The following is a 22943-nucleotide window of genomic DNA, read 5'->3' on the forward strand; positions in this document are numbered from 1 at the left end:
GTGAAGCTTGTGCGATGTTACAGAGCGTCTTTGCCACCAGTGTTGCTTCTCGAGGGGACACAGCACTTATTTGGGCTATTATTACGATGTTTCAAAAAGTGTTGAGAAAATGTAGTTACAGCTTCACATGACTGAAAGAAAAGTCAAAGGATGGCGTTAGGCATGATAGCCTGACTCCTGAAGGCATCTGGTTGTCAGCTTGCTTGGTCAGTTGACACCTTTATGTGTGAATGAGCAAATCTGTTGCTAAATGTTAGACACTAACTGCAGGCTACAGCAGTTCAATCTCTGTCCCTGTGAGCTTACCCATAAACCAGCCATAAACTCTGTATTCGTTGGTGTTCAGGAAAAAGAATAAAACCTAATTGCCCTTGAACAGTTACCACCGCCATTGTTTTGCCGCCTCACGTTCAGAGACTGATATCCCCACACAACAGATGACGCAAGCCTTTTCATGCAACATGTTTTCAGGGCGCAAATACAGCTCTTTTCTTGTTCTGCTATACTACATGTAGATCACACCGTAAACAGCTCTGTAGAACCCCGTGTTATTCAGTGCAAAGGATATGGCAGACCTTTTTCAGTGTTGCACCCGAAGTTCTGAAACAATGCAATTAAATCTGATGAAGTGAAACATTAACGTTAGGGACATGCAAAATATGGTTAGGTTAGGGGTCGAGGTTAGTTGAAATTCAAATTCCAAACTAACCCTAACCACACTGTGTAGTAGCAGGCAGTTCCAAAAAAAACCTAAGATCATCCTGTTGCAGGTAATTACAATTCTTATGGCTGGTTAATTACACCGTTACAAAGACACTGTATTATGAAGTACTATAAGAAAATCCACTGTAAGCCTTAAAGGTACAATATTAAGAAAGGGTTGAATATTTGCTTTGGAATGTGGTGGAGTAAAAGTATGAAGTACGCTGAAATATAAAGTATAGTAGAAGTAGCTCACTTTTGTTAATTGTATTAAAGTACCCTATTACTCTGTAATTGTATATATGTTAACATCTTGGCTTTGTCAGCAGGCCAGAACATGCAACCTACTTAGATGGGCTGATCATTGCACATTCTAACAGGACGACAACATCAAACTCACGATCTCCAGAAGTCTGTTGGGCTGCAGGTGAATCTGCATTCCTAAGATTTAAAAATACCGGTTCAGCCATTCCACACACTGCATTGTAATGCCACCATTACATTGCAATTCCCTGATAAATTTTGCCGACTCCTACTTTCGCCAATCTTTTTACTGTGCTGACCTTTTAATCACAAGAACCAGTTAAGTCGGTTCTTGTTGCAAACTCCTTGTGACAGAGAAAGTGAGGAGATGCTGATCATGTGGTGTTGTAGATCCAGACCAGTACAGTTTACTGCTTGCTGTGACGAGGGTTTCACGTCATCATGACTGCATCTCACCAAACAGCAGTGTTCTGTGGCATCTTTTTCCTCTCAGATATGAGGTAACTGCTAATTTCAAGGACATTTAGAGCTAGCATCTTGGCGGCTTTCTCAGGAAGAGCCGAGCGAGCTGCCAAGGAAGATTCCCCCCCCCCCCCCCCGCGGAGCCTCTCTGCTGTCAGCTGCCGCAGGAGTTGCCAGGGACGTAAATGCTGCCACAAGCGCTGGCTTTCTGCGCCGTAGCCACACACACGGAGGGGGACACAACTGCTAGACTCGTTCAAAGGGATATTCCCACGCACCGCGTGTGGTTGTGTGGAGTGACGCTGCAAATATGAATTACATCAAAATTTCACAGCACAACAACTAAATGGTGCATTCAGATATTGGAACTTCGGTTGAGAAGCAGATAATTACGGATGACTATTAGGCCTACTTTAAGCTTATTTTCTCTACCGTGCTAATCAGCACGACTGCTCTGACGTGAACCTGCCTGTGTTAATCATCTTTAATGAAGCCAAATCCGCAGGGCTTTAAGCAATGCTTTAGTCTCCCGACAAGGGATTTGACAAGCACTGATGATTCAGATCGCTGCCTGGGCTGCTGTGAACATTTCAACCACACCTTTTGCATACAGTATTTCCTCTTCCTCGGGGCGTGTGCTGCTGCCAGGTAGGAGGCGCTTCCCCTGGCTCTCACCTCTTCATCCACCCAGTGGGAGCGGGTTCCTGTTGAGCCAGCAGAGACAGCCTTTACCGGCCGCGTGCCCACCGAGTGATCCCAGCTGTGATTCATTTTGCTCACTCGATATTCAAATAAATTAAGCTGGCTGCTTTTCCGGCAGAATCAAAAGACTTTGCACTCCTCCTCAGCCTGACCTTCGTCATCTGCCGCTTTTCCACGCTGACTCACAAGCAATTCCACATATTTAGATGGCCCGTGTGGGTGGAAGCTGCCCCCTGTGCTCAAATGCTGCTACTGCAGCTGGGAGTTGTTCATCACACACGGCTCTTCATCTGAAAGAACCACTGTTGTTCCAAAAGTCCTGTGAGAAACATCAATATAAACTGCAAGCTATGCATCTAGTTATTCTACTTGTCAACGAGGAATACTAGATCACTAGCAGACAGGACATTAATGGGGAATACATTTATTTCAACATGACACAGAGGACTACATAAATATATAAAATCCCCGTGCTGGATTGCATAGCATGAATTTTACTGGGGGGAGAACATGCCTGTACTTAAAGTAACAACAACAAACCATCAAACCATAACAAACTCTTAATGAGACTTCTTCCGTTACAAGTGATACCCTATGAACAGATGACGTCACCACATGGCCCCCCTGCTCTCTCTCTCCCATGTTCTAGACACAATGTGCCTCCTACACGCCACCCACACCCTGCTCTGGATACAGCCACTGACGCCTCGCAGCATCACCTTGTCAGGTTGGAGGTCAAGGTGGAAAGGGGGATGGCGCTCCAATGGGGCGGGAGGTAAGGCAAGCTCCTTCCTCAGAGGAAGCATATGGACGCTGAACGCCAGGAAAACCCTGTATCTTTACAGGTCAAGGCAGGAGAGTTCTCTTCTGCTAATTACTGGCGTGGGTGCGGGAGATGCGGGGAGACGTTAAGTGCTTAGTGTGAAGGGCTTACACAGATTTATGAGTCGTCTGATGGTGCTGACGCCATCCACAGTGCGGGATAGATGGGGAGGCGGCGCCGGAAGATAACCTTAGAGGCCTGTTTAAGTGGGCCGTAAGCTCGACAGACATGTTGAGTCGTGGGACATAAGTTCATTCAACTGCTGTACTGAGGCATTTTAATGAACTGTATACTGAGGGACTTCTTGCGTTTCCACTACTATCTAAATGAAATATTGAGAAATAACAGAAATCATCACCATGAAATTGTAGCAATGTCTGTGTCTACACTCCACCCAGGTGGAATTTTCTTGGCATCTTCCTGGAAAATAGGGTGATGGAGCTGAAAGCCAGTTTAATGTGCGGTTTGCAAAGAATGATGCATGACCCTGTGCTCCGAGTTGCCATGCCGGAGATCTCCTTCTGAGTGTGCGTGGGGATGGCAGGTATGACTTGTGCACGTTGATTACTGAATGCACAACAGGTGTGCAGCCCCAACCAGCACCAGAGTCCAATCAGTCAGACTCAGGCCCAGTGAGGCTGCTTAAACCAGCCATCATTCAAACACACCCTTACACAGATCAAAAGTTCAGCTTTTTCTTTTGGAGGTGATGTGAGGATTCAAACTTCTACTATACAAAGTATAGTGTATGAGTTGGTAGACTTTCCACCGTAAGTTTGGAAACTTTAAAAAGGTGAGATATTCCGATAGTGGGCTGCGGGTGGCATTTTTTATCTTGTGTGTTTTTCTATAGGAGTGATTTGATTCTGTTTAGACAGCCTTTGGAAAGCCAGGGGGTTGCAGAACCGGAAAATAGTGATAAGCAGAATCCATTTAGGCTCGTGTCTGCCTCCATCCACCCATCTATCCCTGTCAGCGTAATGAGGATAGATCTGATCCTCACTGACTGGGAAACCACACACACAGAAGGTTTAGATTTGTACATACCGTTCCACTCCATTATCTATTTGTGATTAAAAAAAACGAAATAAATAAGATGTAAATGTTATTTTCCCCAATCATTTCTAACATGATTTGAGCTTGTTCAATGTTTCTGTAATAATTTCTGTCCCTATGTTTATATTTTCAATAGTCTAATATTACCTGAGTAATACTTCACAGCATTATAAATCGTTCCATTCCAGTCCTGTATGCTGTATCCATTAACATACTACTAACACCAGTTCTTGCAAGTGACGTGAGCACTTGGAAGTCTCAAGATAAATGTAATATCCTGGCTAGGTGAGCATACGTGCTTCTCCCTTGGCCGTCCTTCTCCTGGGGGTCATCTGCACCAAGGAGTGGAAGCCAAAAGGAAAAGGATGTGTGTGTGTGTGTGTGTGTGTGTGTGTGTGTTGGTGTTCAAGAGAGCCTATGCTTGATCGTTGGTGTGTGTACAATGCATGTGTGTGTGGGTGTGCACACTCCAGTGTGTATGTTTGTGTGTGTTAAACAAATATAACACACTCACATAAATACAAATGCACGTTTCAGAGTTAACAGAGCTGGGAACAGCTGCAGGCAGGACTTCCTGTTCTGAACAGGAAACAAGATGGCGTAGTATGGGAGCTAGGAACAATGCTGTGAAAATCCGCCACCACCCAGGTCATGAAGGTAGGGGTAAGGGGGCTGATCCAAGCACATTGCATTATTGAGAGAGGAACCACGTACTGGAACACTTTCCTCTCTGGGCCTTTGTACAGAATCCAAGGCATTCTCTAACAATGCTGTAGCCTAAAGATATTGAAATGCAAGTTATTTCTCATTATACCAGAGCATTGTGAACTACTTGATCCTGATGGGTCTAAGGCTTTCCAAGGGTGTGCATTATTTGGCCCAATGGCCAGATGCAACTATCAAACAGAGATGTTTCCTTGATAATACAAAAAATGAATATATATATGCTCAAGCATCCAGAAGAATATTACATTTTCATCGGACTAAAGTCGATAAAAAGGCCCTTATGTCATAGATTGATGTCACTAATATTTAATCACTGTGGGTAACATAGACAGAATAACCACTCTGTGGTGTCCGGAGTTCATTATTGTCCAATAACGGGACAATGCGTCGTGTTTTTTTTCCTTACTTAATGTTCATTGTAATTAACATCATTGTAATAATTAAGTATTGTTATTGTGGCAGATAAAAAGTTTGCTAGTTCACTAGGATGGGTTTGAGCTGGGTCTGGTGGCGTTCCCACTCCCAGCAGCCCTACGGGAGAGCACATTGTATAGTAGGACATCAGACTGGATTTTTGTCAAATTTTAAAGGCTTTAAGTTACGCGTGTCTTTTGGTATTGTTTGTGTATGTAAGCTGCATTCTTAATCAAACATTAAAAAAATAAAAACACAAAAAAGCTACTTCAACGTATGCTCAAATTCAATTTGGCCGCACAACCATGGTACTATGTGGCAATTAGTCACAGAGAACCGTACAACTTCAGTGGGAGACTTGTGGTTTTGCAGAACAGTGTAGACACGTCCTGGGTGTTTTGGGCAGCGTTTTGAGCAGCCAAACAAATAGGATAGAAAGGATTGAAAGTATTCTCACGTTTTCAAGCGTCACTGCTTGATAAAAATAGAAAGGCGGATGGAGGAAGACTACTTCCATGATTTTAGGATGTTGACTATGACTATATTTACCCCTCTCTGCATTGTTCACAATACCTATTTGGATTGCAAATGTGCCTCGCTCTCTCTCTTTACGTACACACACACACACACACACACACACACACACACACACACACACACACACACACACACACACACACACACACACACACACACACACACACACACACACACACACACACACACACACACACACACAATGTTGCATGAGTCATCTTCGCATACTCCCCCATATAATCTCAAAGCAACACTTGGTTATCTGGGGGTCTCTATTCTAAAACTACCAACATACTGTGTTTTCATGTTACACGGCATGCTTTAACTGCGACTAAACCGTGGGAATTCTCCAACAATGGCAATTGTATTGCTAGCCAGAGCTACTCTGCCAGGGAACACTGAGCAGTGATGTAATGCCATAACACAGGGCTCCACCAGGGATATCCTTAAATAATGTTTCATTTCCATTGCCGCCCACCAGCTTGTGATAATGGTGTTCAACAGGGAGGTACGCCATGAGGCATGATTGGAAAATTTAGAGGGAAGGTCTCTGCTAAGCAGAAAGCAGTGGTTAGCTGTATGAGTCAATGATGTTACTATTCTATTCCTTGTACACCTATTACTACACAACTACAACTACTGCACCTACTACTAGGATTCTCTAGTGCTTAGGGTGTTGACTCCAAGCAAAGCTGTTCTGGTTTCAAATCCCAATGTGCCACTACTACCAATATAACTACTCTGTCTTTACACTACTATCTAGCAACGGCAATTCTACAGACTACTTATGTCGGGCTCGTCCAAACACTGGACGCAGTGTGGTGATGTTGAAGCCGGTTTATTGTTAAGAAGTAGATAAGGATCCATATCCGGTGCTCCATGTTGCCATGCAGGAGTTCTTCTCTTTGTGTGTGGGGATGGCTGGTTTAACCTGTGCACACTGATTACTCAGTGTGCAGCCTCACCAAGCCCCAGGATCCAATCAGACCTAGTTTAAGCAGGTGAGGCTGCTTAAACCAGCCATCATCCACCCACACACTCCCATAGACTATACTTCTACTACTACAACAAAAGCGGAGGAAGACAGAGCATCGCTCCCTGTAGTTCTCTTCAACTCTTTTCCGTTGTGGTTGGTCAATTTTATTATCATATTATCCTCAAAGCCAAGAAAAATATACATGCTTTTCTATCTAGCATTAGCCATCATTTCATTGAACCTTCTGATCGTCTGTGCTTTTTGGAGGACCCTTATAAAATATACAGTATTATAAATGTGTTATGCTCATTTTAAATAGCTTAATCCAATAAAAAAATATATATTGTGACCTGCACATACACCCAAAAACACACAGACATGCATGTAACCAGCTTTAAATGGGAGCTGTGGTGCCTATTACATATAACCAGCTTTCAGCGGGAGCTGTGGTGCCAATATACTGTTGTGTTCCTGAGCCCGGCAGTGTTTCCAGGAGGCTCCCTCCTTGTTTGTTAGATTAGAGGCATCAAAGGGCACATGAGTCACAAGGCCCCTGCGTCTTTCGATGTAGACCCCGATGCAGACAAGTATTTACATAATCCTGCTCAGGTAATAAGAAAATCTTACGATTGAAGTCAAAGAAAGCCTGCGGTTTCTCCTCTGTTCAGGTTAAATAAAACCAGAAGGAATTGTTTCCTTCGAGAGGGCATTTTATTGGAAACCTTGTCATGGTGTTGTTGTAAAGAGCAATTTAAGTAGAAACCTAATTATTTTCACTACAGAGATCAAATTCACATCACTCTTATGATCCATTCAGAGCAGAACCCATTTGGAGACCGGTTGGATTCTCTAGAATGTGCGATTGGGATTAAAGTTGTGCTGGCTGTCATCAGTAATGTGCACAGTATTGCAAGATAAAGATTGTGGGAATTGGGAGGGAAATCACAGGGATGTATAAAGTGATGAGCAAGGACTTTCCTATTTTCTATCTCTGGGTAATTGTCCCTGACTAACTGTACAACCTCCACCGCTCCATGGAAAATTGCATTGGAAAATGCTCGAGCTCTGCAGATAATGTTCTTGGTTCCTGATCTGTGTTCTAGATAATTAAATTATTTCCTTACCTAAGCGTTACCATATAGTTTTCTCATTCAACTGGAGGCTGAAGCATGCAAAGAGAATACTAATGAGAGAGGGAAGTTAGGAATATGGAAGACACTGCTCCTGAAACGGGACTGCTGTTCTGAAACGGCAGTGGAGTTTGTTTTAGAAAGATTATGAATGTATGACTCTGAAATGGATTTATGGAACGGTATACTGTATTGTAAAGCTCAAGGTTCAACCATTTAAATCTTGATAACTATAGGCTAATATCCTTACTATGTTCGGTTCTTTCCACATTGATTCACCACAACAAATTGTTATATCTCCTTTTAACGTGTTTAGATTTTCCTCCTGTAGTTAGTTTGTTGAACATAACCAGAACATATCTCCAGCCACTTCTGGTTTGAGACAATGTAAGGCTTTGATGTGTCCCATGCCTGCCTAGAAAATGTTTCTCCTTAATGTGTCCTTAATCCTTCCTCGGTTTAATGCCACCTGGCCAAATGATCCACAGGAGGTTCAGTAATGTCATGTTGATCAAAGCTCTAAGTTCAGTTTTGTAAAGCCGTCTTACAACTGCATTGTGGGTTAAGATAGGTCCACATGTTTGGAGTCTCTGTGAAAAGGGGATTCTTTGGAGAATGCTTTGTTTTTCAGTAAACGTTGTCCCTCTTCTTCCAAATCCTCTGCTACTGCTGCTGCCGATAGGATGCCATCTCATTATGGAGATGAGTTGTACCCACATGTCTTCTCATGAGCCTCTTATTCATAACAACTGCCCACACATTTATTTAACTGGTCTGCTGCTCACTATAACAACTACAGAAAAACAGCTTCATAGTGTTGGTCTGTAGTGTTACTAGCAAAGACAAAAATATTAACAGTTTTATGAAGAATCTTTATTTTGTATAGAGGATTGTGTCATCCAACGTGTTGAAGACAAACCCGTGCCCACGTTACACTCTTTAGACTGAACGGAAATCCCAACTGTGCTCTCTGCTCACAAGATTTCATTAGAGGTGTGCGTCTACAGTATGACGCAAGTTGACAGAAATATACATCCACACCTACACTGCGTCTGAAAAAAACCCCAATCAATGACGACACTGCTGTGCCCACTCACTGTTAGTGCTCCTTGAAGTAGAGCCAATATCTCCACTCTAAACGTTTAACTAAGGACAAAGAAGCACATAGTGTGTTGTCTGTCTGTCTGTCTGTCTGCGCCCACACACACACACACACACACACACACACACACACACACACACACACACACACACACACACACACACACACACACACACACACACACACACACACACACACACGAACTCTATGCTACGCCAAGCTAAAGGTGAGCCCCACTGAGCTCTGATGGAGCCTCAGTGTGTGCCCTAAGTGAGTGGGAACATGGCTAATCCGCCAACTCTCGGCAATAGCATGCCCAGTGAATATCAAGCCACAGCTGGCCCTCTTGGGTTACAGAGTAGCCTCTGTTAACACATAATGCCTGCATCAATAGTGCTCTGGTGAACCTTTTAGATGCAGAATTGAAGAGTTTCACTTTCACTTGAACAGGCTGGCCCATGTGTTTTGCTCTCTTTTTGGACTGCATTAGGAACTTGGCAAACCTAGTTATACAGAAAACATTAGAAAAAAATTATGTTAAATTTGAAATTATGATCTTAAATATATTCTGGGATTTAAATGGTCACTAGGTAGAGCCATGTATTGCCAAGAATAGCTGGAAATACACAAGAGGCACCAAATCGAGAATGTCTGTTCCGTGCCTGGGGACTCCTATTACAAGTTGATAACATTTAGCGTCTCAAATAAGCATGTAACACCAAAGCTATATAGATACTCTCTATTCCATGACCATGGCCCATGATATCATTGTTATAGCGATGTACTTTTTTCTTGAAAGGGTGTCAAGGTTTAGTGTTTTCATGAATAATCAGGAAGCTCTTAACAAGTATTATACCCAATCTGTAAAGAAAACAAAAATGTGCATTGAATGCTTTTCGATCGCTCTATCATTGGCATCTTGAAGGATTCAATTGTGATTCAGCAATTTGACTCACAAATTAGATCATAAGAAAATACTAAATACTCATAGCACACTCATGCTGTCCCTAATGCTATGCACCATACAGCTTGATAAGAACACTGTGGGTTTACATGCATCAAGACATCTCTTTATGATTTCAAGGATTTTCCAAAAGCTAATATTGCATTGCATATTGATTTGTTGTTGGTGAGAAATTGTGTAAACCGCCAATTTAATTAATGTATTTGGTCTGGTCCGATACCAGATAAAGATATGCTCTATAGTGCCCAAGCATAGACCGACACACGCGCACACACACACACACACACACACACACACACACACACACACACACACACACACACACACACACACACACACACACACACACACACACACACACACACACACACACACAAACTAATTTGACTTTCATTATCAGCACAAGTCCTAGTTTTGTGGGAGGTGAATGTAACCATTGCAGAATACAAATGCAGAGAAATATCACTCATCTGCAGGGATTGCAATCACACATCGCCACCTGGTGGCCTCCAGCATTTTCATTTGTATTGGCTTGAATACACAAATACATTATGCTCAATTATGTTGTCAAATCACAGAGACAAATTATTAAGGTGAATAGCTTTCTATATGAAAGATCTAAAGTTTATTTTTAGATTTAAATGATATCCTTGCAATTTTTTAAGGTTTCGTTTGGTCAGCCAGTCATTGGACGATAAGCACAACCCCCTCAAATGCATTATTGTCCCAAACCCTGTTTCTCAAACGTGTGGAAGTAACAACCCAAACTGTAAACAGAGAATTACAAATACAGCGATGAAGTGGCCCCCACATTATCCGGTAAAAATAATAATACATAAAAACACCTTTCCGGTGTTGCTTCAAAGTTGTTTGTTTAACGAGTGACAATGATAAACATATTTTTTCTCCTTTCCCGAAAGAAACACATTTACTGAAAAACATCTATTGCTCATGCTACACTGTCATTTTGAGCATCATCATCGTCATATCCTCATTACCAACATGACATAATATCAATGTAAACATCTAAAAGTAGGTACTGCAATCATGGTGCAAAAATAACCAAACTGACCAAACTCGGTCCCTTTAACAAACATTAAAGTTCATATCTTTACGTGGGAACAACTGTGCCAAATGAGGATTGGACACCATAGCGTGTGAAGGTGAATAGTACTTAATGAAGCTCACCCATTCAAATTGTTGTTGTTTGTCTCTGTTCGCTGTTTCTTACTCATCTAATTGAACTTCCGGTTGGCAGTGCCCAGAGAAGCACAGAGTGGGCGTACGCTTGTGAAGAGAGGCATTTAATTTGTAATCCAGCAATATATACTTCCTCTCTTTTTGTCGATAACGGGGTTGTCAATCTGAGCCCTTTTCTATTCGGCAAAACTCTTCCGGCTGATCCTTATTTGTCCAAATAACTAAATTAAAAAGAGGGAAAGGGATATTTCCAGTTAAATTTCTTACCCTTATTAGTTTATACATAAACATACATACCGTATTTATTGGCATCTAAAATATTTTAGGCATTACTGATGAAATACAATAGGCCTTCTGTAACCAATGCCTTTTATTATTAATAATAGTGAGTGTTGCAGAAGAAGGCAGAACGAGGGGTAGTGTGGGTGATATATTGATTACATTGTTATTCGTCCAACATAGTATTGTACTTCTATAACAATTTCCAAGTAAATTGGAAGGTGTAATACAGGGGCGTTGTTTGCCCCCTATTGGTCATTCTCTTGGGGTGTTTTGAAAATGAGGCATATTCTGACATTTTAAAGGTACTTTTTAAATCCTTGCACAGTGGTTCTGAAATTGCTGAACAAATCGAATTTGTTTAATTAAATAGATTAAGAGACGATAAATTAATCTAAAGTAAGCGTGACGAAAAGCTGTAAAACATATTAAGAAGACATGATGATCATGTTTATGTTATGTATGAATGAATATGCAATTAACAAAGCAACTTGTGCTGAAACAAGACGTGCTAGATTACATAAATGCAATACTTTTGCTATACAGACTACTTGTTTCATGACAATCGATCTAAAATATGTTAGAACATAAGAAAATGATAAATTATTATAGGTTAGATCTATACATTTACAATTTGAAAGGCCTCACGACTCATAATGTTACCTGGAGCTGTGATTGGCTGAGAGTGGTACCTGGAGCTGTGATTGGCTGAGAGCCGTTATCCGGGTACTGGGCTGGAACGAGCCCATTAGCTAAAGGTACCAATATGGCGGAGGTAAGAGGGAAAACAGGGGAGAAGCAGTGTATTTTAAATCGATATTTTTTAAATGTACATGTTAGATTTTGGACTTGTATTGCATCGACTGGATGATTAATGTATTTTTCTTGCTATATAGAATATTTTGTATAAAAATTGTGGTGTTTGTGGGTCTAAAATACGATTGAATATATAGATTGATCCACTACTACCAGGCCGCTGCGCCTCCGCTCTCAGCTGGTACAGCGACCGTGGAAATTGATACGTCAATTTAATGTTAGCCCGCTGGTAAAGGCAATATTGTCGTGTTTCTAATGAATGGAATTGTGTATTTTTCTGTCTGGTTTAAACGTATCAAAATATAATTCTAAACCTTGAATAACACAAGCGATCAAAGAAGCGCGTAAAATACATTTAGTGTTTACATTTTTCGAGGCATAGCGCTACTTTGGACATATTAGCCTGATCGCTAGCTTAAGGTTGGAAACCGAATCTTAATAATTTGTATTTTTAGTCGAACATCTAACCTCTTCTACATGCTGTCGCAACAATAGCTTTTAACCATGTCGCAGCTTTTATTGCAATGTTAAGCCCGGTGTGTATCTAGCGGTATGGCTAACGATGGCTACCTATTCCAGGTAATGTTAGCGGTAAAATATTTTTTTCAGTGTCGAGCTATGGTCGCTGAACGTAATACGAACCACTAACTGTACCGATATACTATGCCGAATGCTCTGAAAGCACTATGTCCAATGTTATAAACTCAAGTCCTAACTGTGCTATGGCTCCTTTTCTGTAGGCTTCCTTTGGGAGTTCGAGTCCAGGTAAGAAACGTTTTGAAAATGGAGCCAAACGGCACGGCTTTGGGCTGTACTGCTAAACATACTCTTTCACCCTTGTAGGGTTATGGGGTTTGCATGAAACAATCGATCATGCTATGCTCAAACATGTATTCAATTTAGTCCTAAATTAACACTTTGCTAACCCTGGATTTATGTTGGCACTAGTAATTACTAATGGTGGTATTGTGACCTGTAAAGTAGAGGTGACTATTTGTGAAGAGAAATAAGATGCCTATGATTTGTCCCCTCAGTTGGCTCTTTATCATCAGAAGACCATGACTTTGACCCCACGGCAGAGATGTTAGTTCATGAGTACGATGATGAGAGGACCTTAGAGGAGGAAGAGTCGCTGGAAGGAGAGCGGAACTTCAATTCTGAAATTGCAGATTTGGAGAAGGTATGAATGAATGCAAAGTTAATGACGTGACTTAAGAATTGGATGTATGCATTTTGTGGTGCATCCACAAGGATTTGTTTGACTCATAGGGTATATGATAAACGCTGCCGTGTCTATATGTATGGATAATGGCAACACGCAGCATATCTTGTTCAAGATGACGTAGACTAAAAAGCTAAACATTATGTTTACGAGAAAATAAAGTTGGTGTTTAAGTGCATCTCTTCAAAAGAGATTATAACAGTAAATGGAAGCCTTGTTAAATATGTGCTCTGTTTACATTCCCTTGTTAAAACAGGAGGGTAATATGCCTTTGGAGGAGCTGCTGGCCATCTACCGCTATGAGGGGTCAGCAGGCTCCAGTATAGACAGCTCCTCTGGTGACCTGACAGACGAGCTGCCAGATATGACGCTCGATAAGGTAACTGGCTAACTGTAAAGCAGTTTCACAATCATGTCCAGTCCTATTCATTAAAACTGCAGCAATAGATGAAATACTCTCATAATAAATGACTTCTGTGTTTTTGTGTGTTCAGGAGGAGATCGCTAAAGACCTGCTGTCGGGTGATTATGAGGAGGAGACCCAGTCTTCAGCCGATGATCTAACTCCTTCAGTCACATCCCACGAGGCCACAGACTTCTTCCCCAGAACCCTCCGATGTAAGTTAACTAGCGTTTTGGTTCTCAAAGTGAGATTTTCAAAATAAGAGTCCAGCAAGGTGGCGCTGAGTTGTTTGATTCAGCATGATATAGCTGTCAGTCCAGTAGTTGCTCTGTGTTCTTTATGAAAGAGTAGCTATTGACAAGTTGTTTATTGTCTTTCTCAGCGAATGCGATGGACGGCGATAAGGAATCTGAGTGTGATGAAGATGGCCCCAGTCCAGAGGACTCGAGAAAGGTAAACATGATTTCTGCATTTGAAAAAAGAGAAATGTTACTCTTGCATATATATCCTTTGACTTGTTGGATGTAAAGAAACTAATCATAATTATACATTCATATTTGTAATGATATAATTATGCTTTTGATTATAGGAAATCATGGTGGGGAGTCAGTATCAAGCTGATGTCCCAGCCTGTATCTGTCACTATGAAGATGGAGAGAAAGGTAATCCGTCCCATTGCACTATACTACAACTTGAGCCCATTCCTGTCTAATGTCCCCCTAACCAGTTAAAGACTAAAACAAAAGATTTGCAACTTCCGAGTTGAAAACAGGCTGTTGACGAGGGACTAAATGTAAAGGGACAAGAAGGGGAGTATATTGATGCTTCATCTTTTTAAATGGCCGGCTACCAATATTATTTGTTGGGCCAGAGGGGAGAGGAAGAGTTTTGTTTGGTGCTGGCTTTAAAGAACACACAGGGTGTACAAGGCTAAATCTCATTGCCGAGTTGTCTCAACAGTTTATGAAGACGACGACGAGCTGCTCTGGAGTCCAAACATGCTGGCAGAAAACAAGGTTAGGGCGTTTCTGGTGGACGTCTTGTCACGGATTGCTGAGGAAAAGACGGGATGTGACAAACCAGGGCTGTCGGTCCGGGACGACGAGAAGGTCAGCCTCATAGTTTTCTCTCGTCTTTTAAACCAAAAAAAGTGTATTGCCTTGGACACGACCAATACTCAAATGGCCTGTCTAATGCTGTGTGTAATGTTTTATTGTGAATTCTCTTTTCCCTACAGGCGTTATTTGAACTTTTAAACTGCAAATTTAACCCTCATGAAGCACTAGAACGATATTGCAGTCACGTTAAATCCACAATGGGTAAGCGTTAGAAACATTATTATTGCCTTGAACTTAAGATCCTGTTACAAATTAAATGTTATGTCAATTCACTTGTAATGATAATAATAGTTTTGTTATAAAGCTTTACATTACATGGATACGTTAATAAATGGCTCATGGAATACAGAAATAAAATCAAGTTTTTCATATAGTCTTATCATTGTTAGTGATGGTGTCCTTGGTTAAGTCATTTGTAAATCACACCAATACGCTCAACATATCCGATAAGCTTATAGCACGTCTCTGTATTTCATTATAGATGAATCCCCTCCCTGGACAGAAGAGGAGTGCCGAAGTTTTGAACACGCTCTACAGATGTACGACAAAAACTTTCACCTCATACAGAAACACAAGGTGACCTTTTGCTCCGTTCCCTGCCCCTGGGATCCCTTAGTGGATTCATCCACACTGTGTGGGATTGAACATGTTTTCTAAATGTCCTTTTGCTCTGGTTTTCCAAGGTGCCGACGCGGTCTGTAGCACAGTGTGTGGCGTTCTACTACATGTGGAAGAAGTCGGAGCGGTTTGACTTTTTTGTGCAGCAGAACCGATTCGGGAAGAAAAAGTATAACAGCTATCCTGGTGTGACGTAAGTAACAAAGAGTGAGGAAAGCCTCTCAAAGTTCACGTTTCAAAAGTTAGACTGTTTTTCAAGCTAGAGTGGTCTGACTATCTAGATAAGATTTAAAAAAAAATGTATAACTGTTGGTTTAGCTGCCGGTCGTTGAATGTTGAGATTGAACTTGAATATTCAGAACCGAACATAACAGAATTAATTAAATGTATTTATTTTGATTATTGCCTACATCAGATTATATGGGAGGGTCTGTAGAGCTTATTTGGCCTCCCACAAATTTATGTTGGATGGATTTCGAAGGAGGATACAAAAATCTTATGCTGTTATTTGGCGTTATAGCGCCACCCCAAAGATCTCAACGCCTCGAATATCATCCCAGCACCCACTTTCCTTGCGCCACCAGAAAACACATTGTTCCCCCATGTGGGGCGAATGCAGAAGGTTTGTGAATTCTTAGCGGTGTCAGAGTCGTATTGCACACTTCCCTGTGTTGGAGAACGCATCTCCATCGTACTATCTAAACTGACCCTTTTATTCTTGAAGGCTTGACTCCCAGTGGGCTGGTCCTGACCTGTGTCTGTCTTCCAGGGACCTGATGGACAGGCTGGTGGACGAGGCGGAGGGCCTGGCCGTGGAGAGCTCCTCCTCCGTGGCGTCTGGGGGAGGCGGAGGCGGGGGAAGGATGGAGCAGGCGACTGACCAGCAGCTCAGCCTGCTCAACTCCATCACCGCCAGCGACCTCACCGGTGAGTGGACCGCCTCCTCCCTCTTGGGGCGGGCGTCAACACTGGGGCCCCTAGCAGGTTTAGCAAGAGCCTAAAGTTGGAGTTCATTTGGTTTGTGAAGATGGATGGATTGATCAAGATATATCTCGTTTTTGTTCATAATCTAATACTAGGTACATTTTTCAATTCGAATGAACTACTTCAGATATTTTTGTTGGTTTTACTATTCTTCCCCTGTTTGTTGAAAGGACGGATTACACGGTCCCGCTATTTTTATTTATTTTTTTTAACATTTATAATATTAGAGTCAACCTCATATTTGTACATTTTAACTCGCTATAGAAAGATATTATTTAGCTAGCATACCAGCCAGCCGGCGCCCCTGTGTTGACCCCGAGTCGTGTGCTCTGCAGCCTTGAGCAACAGCGTGGCCACGGTGTGCAGTCCCGCAGAGGGCGGGGGCTGCATGGACGGCTACGGCCTGCCCCCCCTGGAGGGCCTCCATCGGGGATCCCTGAGCCACGACGAGCCCATGGGCTTCTCGGCCACCGGCGGCGACCCCGGTCGCCTGGACATGCTGGACGCCGGCTTCTACCACTCGGACCACCTGGGCGGGGGGTGCGGGGGCAAGGACTGTGAGCGGCCCTCCAAGAGACTCAAGATGGCGTTGCCCGACTCCTACATCGGCGACGTCTCGGTGGGTAACCTCGGCGTGGACTTTGAGGCGCGGCGCACCACAACGCACCACCGCCGCATCACGGGCGCTAAAATGGCGGTCTCCGTCACAGACTTCGGGAGCTTGGCCGGCAGCGGCGAGCCCAACGGCTTTCTGGGGGCGCACGCGCGACACCACACACAGCACAGCGCCGCACTGCAGTCAGAGTGATCGTCCTCGGCCACGCCCCCCCTTCCATCCCTTTTAAAAACCAACCTCTCACTTGTACATAAGACTTGACCCACTGGAGACTCGGATTTGTTTAAATTCTATTATATAAATATATATACATATATCTATATATATGTAAATGAATATACTTTGTTTGTTCTTTTTGTGTAATATGACATCAGTGATGTCTATCATATAGTACTAAAATCTTGATTTTCTCTCAAGAGTTTATATAGCCATTTATTTTATTTGTTTTGGTGGACCTGAGGTGTGTGTGTGTGCGTGCGTGCGTGTGTGTGTGCGTGCGCGTGTGTGTGTGTGTGTGTGTGTGTGTGAACGTCCATGTACATTGGGCCCCAGAGGCTGCAGTTTGAGGAGCGTTGTGTATCTTCCTCCTTCCCCTCACACATCCACACGTAATCCTGCCATTGTATTCAGCTGCCAAAAACAGCCTATGTTTCAGCCTATATTAATCGTTTTCAGTTGCATACGCTTAATAGTGTTTTGTGTTTATTTTTTGAATCGGTACATTTGTTAATTCAGTGTTTTGGTTTACAGGTTCTTTGATTGAAGCCCGGTTGGATTCATTTGTATTGTTTGGTTTGTTTTTACCTTTCACGGTTAGCTTGGCTTTAAGTGAAAGGCATCCTTAACTTAGCACGGAGACCTAGACGGTCACAGGAAGAAGCACTTAAGTTGCTACGGTCTCCTGTCTGAGCGGTCTGTTACTTTTTACTATTTTGTTCTCCTCTCCTGTGGAAGCTTGTTTCATAGTTTGTTTGTCATTTCAGTTTAACAATCCAAAGTTGCCAAAAGGAATCGTGTTCTAGGAATCCCAATTGACCTTTTAATGCTCTCCTTCGATTGATCTTTGATTTATTTAAGAAATGTATTAATTCCATATATTCACTAACCTGGGTGGCTGTACAGCACTTGTTTACAGTAACATTACAGGAATCCTTTTATTTTTCATAGTAAGGTAGCAATCATTACACTTCTAAAGCATAACAGAGGCAATATGAAAATAGAAGTTACCAGAAAGCATTATGGTCGTCCTAGTTAATATTTCTAGCTTTAATTTGACGGAAAAAAAGTAGGCGCAATGTTAATCCAAAGTCAATTAATTTAATTTTTTATCATTGACAGTTCTAATAATGCTTTCTTTTCTTTTGTAAGTAGCGCCAGTTATAAACCACTTTGGCAGTTTGCATTTACCTGCTATCAGTATTATTTCTTCATTATAAGCCACTCTTGGGTTTTTGAATCTCTGCACTGTTAGAGAGTATGCTTTTGCATTGTTTTGTTATTTTTGTTTTGTGTCCAGTCGGCATCTTGTAGCAGAAATGAAGCTATTTTCTTATAGACTGAATCAAGCAGTTGTAAGGTGAAGTCGTTTTGTCAGTTGAATGGATGCAGTAGTAGTGTTAATTTATCTATGCATTGTGATATAAGTAGTTTGTTTCAGGGGTACATTGGGCTGAATGTTTCTTCATGTCCATAAATCTGCAGTTTAATCCACAATTTTGTGTGTACAGACAGGATTCTTGCCTATTTGAACCATCATTAGTTTGTGAAATCAGAATTAGTAAAACTTAATGTCCAGCATCATAGGAGACATTCACTTCTGTCTTTCTTGTAAATTGATTAGCAAATAGCCTTTAAAGTCTATTACCTGACCTCTTAACACTTGTGAATCAGTGCTGAAAAACAAAGCTTGTAATTTCATTTTGTCAAAAGGCAATAATTTGTAGATATGTACAGATTTATTTTGTCTCTCCCCAATTGAACATAGTTTTGTTCGTTTTTTGGATTTATTTTAGATCTTCCATTTTAGAAAGAATTTACACCCAGATACCAAGAGACTGCTTAACCACGCATGACCGCTGTCTTCTCTTCCCAATTCTGAAGTAACTGCTACACTGATTATCATTGGTATTATTACTCAATGTTGCATTTTCTTTGTGTTAATCTTTTAAGTCATGTGTAAAAGACTCATCTTCCCTTTTTACAACGAAACGAAAAGAAAAAACAGTAAAGTGTCTCTGTTTAGCCTCGATGGTTTAGATGGCTGTAGCCGCTGTCTGTGGAGAGCTAGTTTCTCTTTGAAAAATGCAATGTGCAGTAAAATGCAGTAGATCCTAGGGCTGCTCGATTATGGGAATAAATCATAATCACGATTACTTTGGTCAACATTGAAATCACGATTATTCAAACGATTATTTTTGAGTTTAAAAACATGTATTTATTCAGCATGTCTCCGAATTCTTTTTTTGTAACAACTTTCGCCTTAAAATACACAAAATGATCAAAAATGTAATGTTCCAATCTAAAATGATAAACATATTTGATTATGTTAATTTTGTGATCGTTTTGACGCTGAAATCGAAATCGTGATCAAAATTCGATTAATTGCCCAGCCCTAGTAGATCCTCTCGGCTCTTCTAGCGTTAGCAGTGCAGTGATAATTTATTTTGCCTGTCCTTTTTGTACAAATACAGACAAACTGTCCGAATGTAAAGGCCATTGACTTAAAAGTAGGCTATTTTTTATTTTACCACCCATCTCGAAAAATGTGACCTTTTATTGATAACTGGTATCGGAATTGTGTGTGTACGCAAGCACTAACACATTTTTGTTTTTGGAGTTAAACAAGGAAAAGGTATAGCAGTTGTGGTTTTAAGAATACATTTAAGTCCTTTGGTGATAAAGAAAAATACCTTTTTTGTGAATAAAAAACTACAAAACTTATGTATATCCAGAAATATAGACAATCAAAACATTCACTATCAGAAAATGTTCAAAAATCTATCTTTATTGTTTATAAAAAATTGTACATAGTCATGTTATTTTCTTTTGTTAAACATTATTTTGTATTTTCTGTTGTACTTTAATAACTTGTGTACAGATCCAGAAATAAAGCTCTGGAAAAGGTTCTGTTCTTGCTTTACTCATTAAACCGCTGCAATGATGAGCTATATCTGCATAGAAACTGGCATGACAAATATTACAATTATTGTTCATAACCCCCACAGAATCATGCTGTGATGCTGTGGGTTTCAATGTTCAATGTCATGCAATCTGTTAATGGGGTACCTTAGGGATAACCTTTTTATAGGGAGATTACAAGTATATTGTAATTGGTTTGTCTACATCTTTAAGTTAACTTCTGAAAAGGGTGGCCTTTTAGCAATTTTGAATCATAAATGCATATAAAATGCACATATAATATTAAAAACTACCTTTTTAGGGGTATTGCCAGAGTAAGGAAGTCCTCAGCCAGAGTAACATCTACACCGCTACCTTGGAGGGCGTCTTCAGCCTGTCTTTTGAGCAGGAGAATGTCATCGTCATCCCCTTCCTTCTGCAGGGCACAAGGCTTGTACCTTTGACTGAAATGATACAAAACCAGCTTTTGCGCAACGCAAGCCAAGGCTACTGCGGCAGCCATCTTTGGGGTGCTGTGCCCGTGTTCCACTGCTTTTTCCTGCTGCTCATCTGCAAGTGTGGCTTCGTGCACTAAAATGTCTGCTCTGTGGCATGCCTTCAGCGGTCCTTCTCCAACAATGGCACTGCAGTCCCCTAAAATACAGATTTTCCTCCCTGGAATAGCTTCTTCCATGACTTCCCCAGACAGTAGCACACGGCCGTTCTCCAGGGTCACGGGTTCCCCAGCCTTCAGACGGCCATACTGGGGTCCGGGGTTGAGGCCTAGAGGCGTTAAGGATTATTCACGTTACAAGCAGCGCTGCACAGACCGTGTCACTGTTAGTTATGTCATCATTTTGGTCCACTGTACCGCTAGGTTCTGAAAAATCATACATTTTTTTACTTGTGTCAACATTAACAGATCCAAGTCCAGGCCCTGCTGTGTTTGGATGGTATGTGTATGTGAAATTCTCTTTGATGCACTGTTGTTATTGAGATTAATAGTAGTACTCAGCCATGCACTTAGCCAAGCAAACGTCAACTTGTCCCTCACATTAGAATAACAATTTATAGAAAATGCATTAAACGTCATTAAAAAAAAAGCTGCTTTACCTAACTCTTTCAACAGCTCTGTGTTGAGTCTGCCAGGTCGGTCATGCTCCTGAACGCAGAAGCCAAAGGAGGGTACGCGGTGGAACAACCTGAAGGCCTTCACCACAAACCTCTTGTCTTGAAAAAGCATGTAGCAGTCGGTGGACACGTCCAGGGAGACGCGCCTCCCCAGCTGCTCTTGAGGATGCAGCGCACCAGACTCTGAAGTCATCTTCAAAGACGGGAAACATCGAGGAAAAACTCAGAAGCAGGTGGCATGCTAGTTTATTATGGGATGACGTGCATCTCAATTTACTTTAAGTCTTGTTTTGTGTTGTTTACAGGTTGCACATTGCAACATTTATATTTCAAAATGTGACACAAACCTCAAAGCTCAGCTGACCTTCGGGTGGACTCTGGTCAGGCAGAGTTTCAAGCTCATGAACTACATTGAAAGAAAGTATCACAGTAAACATACACCTTAATCAGATCACCATAACGTTAAATATAAAATACTTAAGAGATAGTAGTAGTTTGATATTCTTAATAATAGGCTTCATATGATTTTTCGGGAAAATCATAAGATTCTGTGTTTAAGGGTACATCAGGTGTTTTATATAAGCTTTACTGACATGAATGTTTACTGACATTTACTTCTACTACTGCAGTATTTTCTCCCAGTATCACTATTAGACGGGCACGGGAAAGTTTATAGATGCAACGGGTGTGTATTGATATTTGGTACCTGCCTGCATAAGGGAAGATGAGTTGTGAGCCCGTGAGACCCAGAGTCACCCTGAGGTACTTCCTGAGGCCCGTGGGGCCATAGATATCCAAGCAGGGAAGAGCCTGAGTGGGGTTAGGGTTTGTCTGTAGGCTCACGGTGCACAGGAGACCGGGTAAACCAAATAGGTGGTCCCCGTGCAAATGTGAGATGAAAACTTTGGTGATGCGACCTGGAGAAGTACAACGTTCTATTGTTAGTGTACACATGTTTTCAGTGATCAATGTATCAGAAGCGAGTAACTTTCGGGACTTGGAGCCCTAGCGACATGATCAAATTGATCAAACAGAAATTGCAAGATTTCTTGACCTAAAGTACTAACGTTACTCACTTGCTCTTAGTTGACTTTTCATGAGTTGGGTTTGAGTTCCTTCACCACAGTCAAACAGCCAACATTCTCCTTCCGTCCTGAGAACCAGCGCTGAAGCACCGCGATGGGGGGACGGATATGCAGATCCAGTCCCCAAGAAAGTCAGATCCATTGTCATTGTTTACAGAAATTATATACAAATACAAATAGAATCGGACATTTTCATCAACCAGCAACAACGGGGTTGCTGTAGTAGGTAACCAATCACGTTGCTGTGACGTCATCTACAGGCGACGTGCTGACAGACGAGGGAGCGAGATGCGGGCGACGCGACGTCATCCCATCCACGCGTCATACCTTCTTCAATAGGTCCAGGCTTTACACACGGTGGAAATTGATAGACGTTGTAACGTCTGTTGGCATGACTTATTTGCTCAGTTTAAACGTTGTGTACTGGTAAACCAGCTCTAGATAAGGGCAAGTGTTGCCTTCCATACAGTGAGTGGGAATACTGCATTTGCTTCTC

The 22943-nt window shown here is 41.7% G+C and overlaps 2 protein-coding genes across 4 annotated transcripts; one reads left to right on the forward strand and one right to left on the reverse strand.

Moving 5' to 3' along the window:
* Window positions 1-12044: 12044 nt before the first annotated feature.
* mier3b (mesoderm induction early response 1, family member 3 b) lies at window positions 12045-20239 on the forward strand. 3 transcript variants are annotated; one of them, XM_060054662.1, is made up of 14 exons: window positions 12045-12112; window positions 12894-12918; window positions 13188-13333; window positions 13632-13754; window positions 13870-13993; window positions 14161-14231; window positions 14368-14440; window positions 14739-14887; window positions 15016-15097; window positions 15378-15472; window positions 15580-15707; window positions 16035-16136; window positions 16284-16441; window positions 16834-20239. In XM_060054662.1, exons 1-14 carry the CDS (start codon window positions 12104-12106, stop codon window positions 17304-17306), a joined length of 1758 nt encoding a protein of 585 aa, XP_059910645.1. In that variant the 5' UTR covers window positions 12045-12103; the 3' UTR covers window positions 17307-20239. The 3 variants fall into 3 exon arrangements, with proteins under 3 accessions (XP_059910645.1, XP_059910647.1, XP_059910646.1); XM_060054663.1 differs by lacking the exon at window positions 12045-12112 and adding an exon at window positions 12119-12382; XM_060054664.1 differs by lacking the exon at window positions 16035-16136.
* elac1 (elaC ribonuclease Z 1) lies at window positions 19319-22703 on the reverse strand. Its single transcript, XM_060054667.1, has 5 exons — window positions 22439-22703; window positions 22073-22279; window positions 21710-21768; window positions 21345-21555; window positions 19319-21014 (listed from the first exon to the last, which is right to left on the reverse strand). The coding sequence occupies exons 1-5, from the start codon at window positions 22593-22595 to the stop codon at window positions 20542-20544; spliced, it is 1107 nt and encodes a 368-aa protein (XP_059910650.1). The 5' UTR covers window positions 22596-22703; the 3' UTR covers window positions 19319-20541.
* Window positions 22704-22943: the final 240 nt, after the last annotated feature.

The sequence above is a fragment of the Gadus macrocephalus genome, chromosome 6 (assembly GCF_031168955.1).
Source record: "Gadus macrocephalus chromosome 6, ASM3116895v1".
NCBI classification, from domain to species: Eukaryota; Metazoa; Chordata; class Actinopteri; order Gadiformes; family Gadidae; genus Gadus; species Gadus macrocephalus.

Bases quoted from the DNA above. Each gene is read 5' to 3' on its own strand.
- elac1 (XM_060054667.1), bottom strand. From the start codon at position 22,595: ATGACAATGGATCTGACTTTCTTGGGGACTGGATCTGCATATCCGTCC. The intron at 22,280-22,438 runs GTGAGTAACGTT...GTACTTCTCCAG, and splicing joins GAAAAGTCAACTAAGAGCAA to GTCGCATCACCAAAGTTTTC. The intron at 21,015-21,344 runs GTAAAGCAGCTT...TAACGCCTCTAG, and splicing joins AGAGCTGTTGAAAGAGTTAG to GCCTCAACCCCGGACCCCAG.
- mier3b (XM_060054662.1), top strand. The intron at 14,441-14,738 runs GTAATCCGTCCC...TTGTCTCAACAG, and splicing joins CTATGAAGATGGAGAGAAAG to TTTATGAAGACGACGACGAG. The intron at 15,708-16,034 runs GTAAGTAACAAA...TTGGCGTTATAG, and splicing joins AACAGCTATCCTGGTGTGAC to CGCCACCCCAAAGATCTCAA.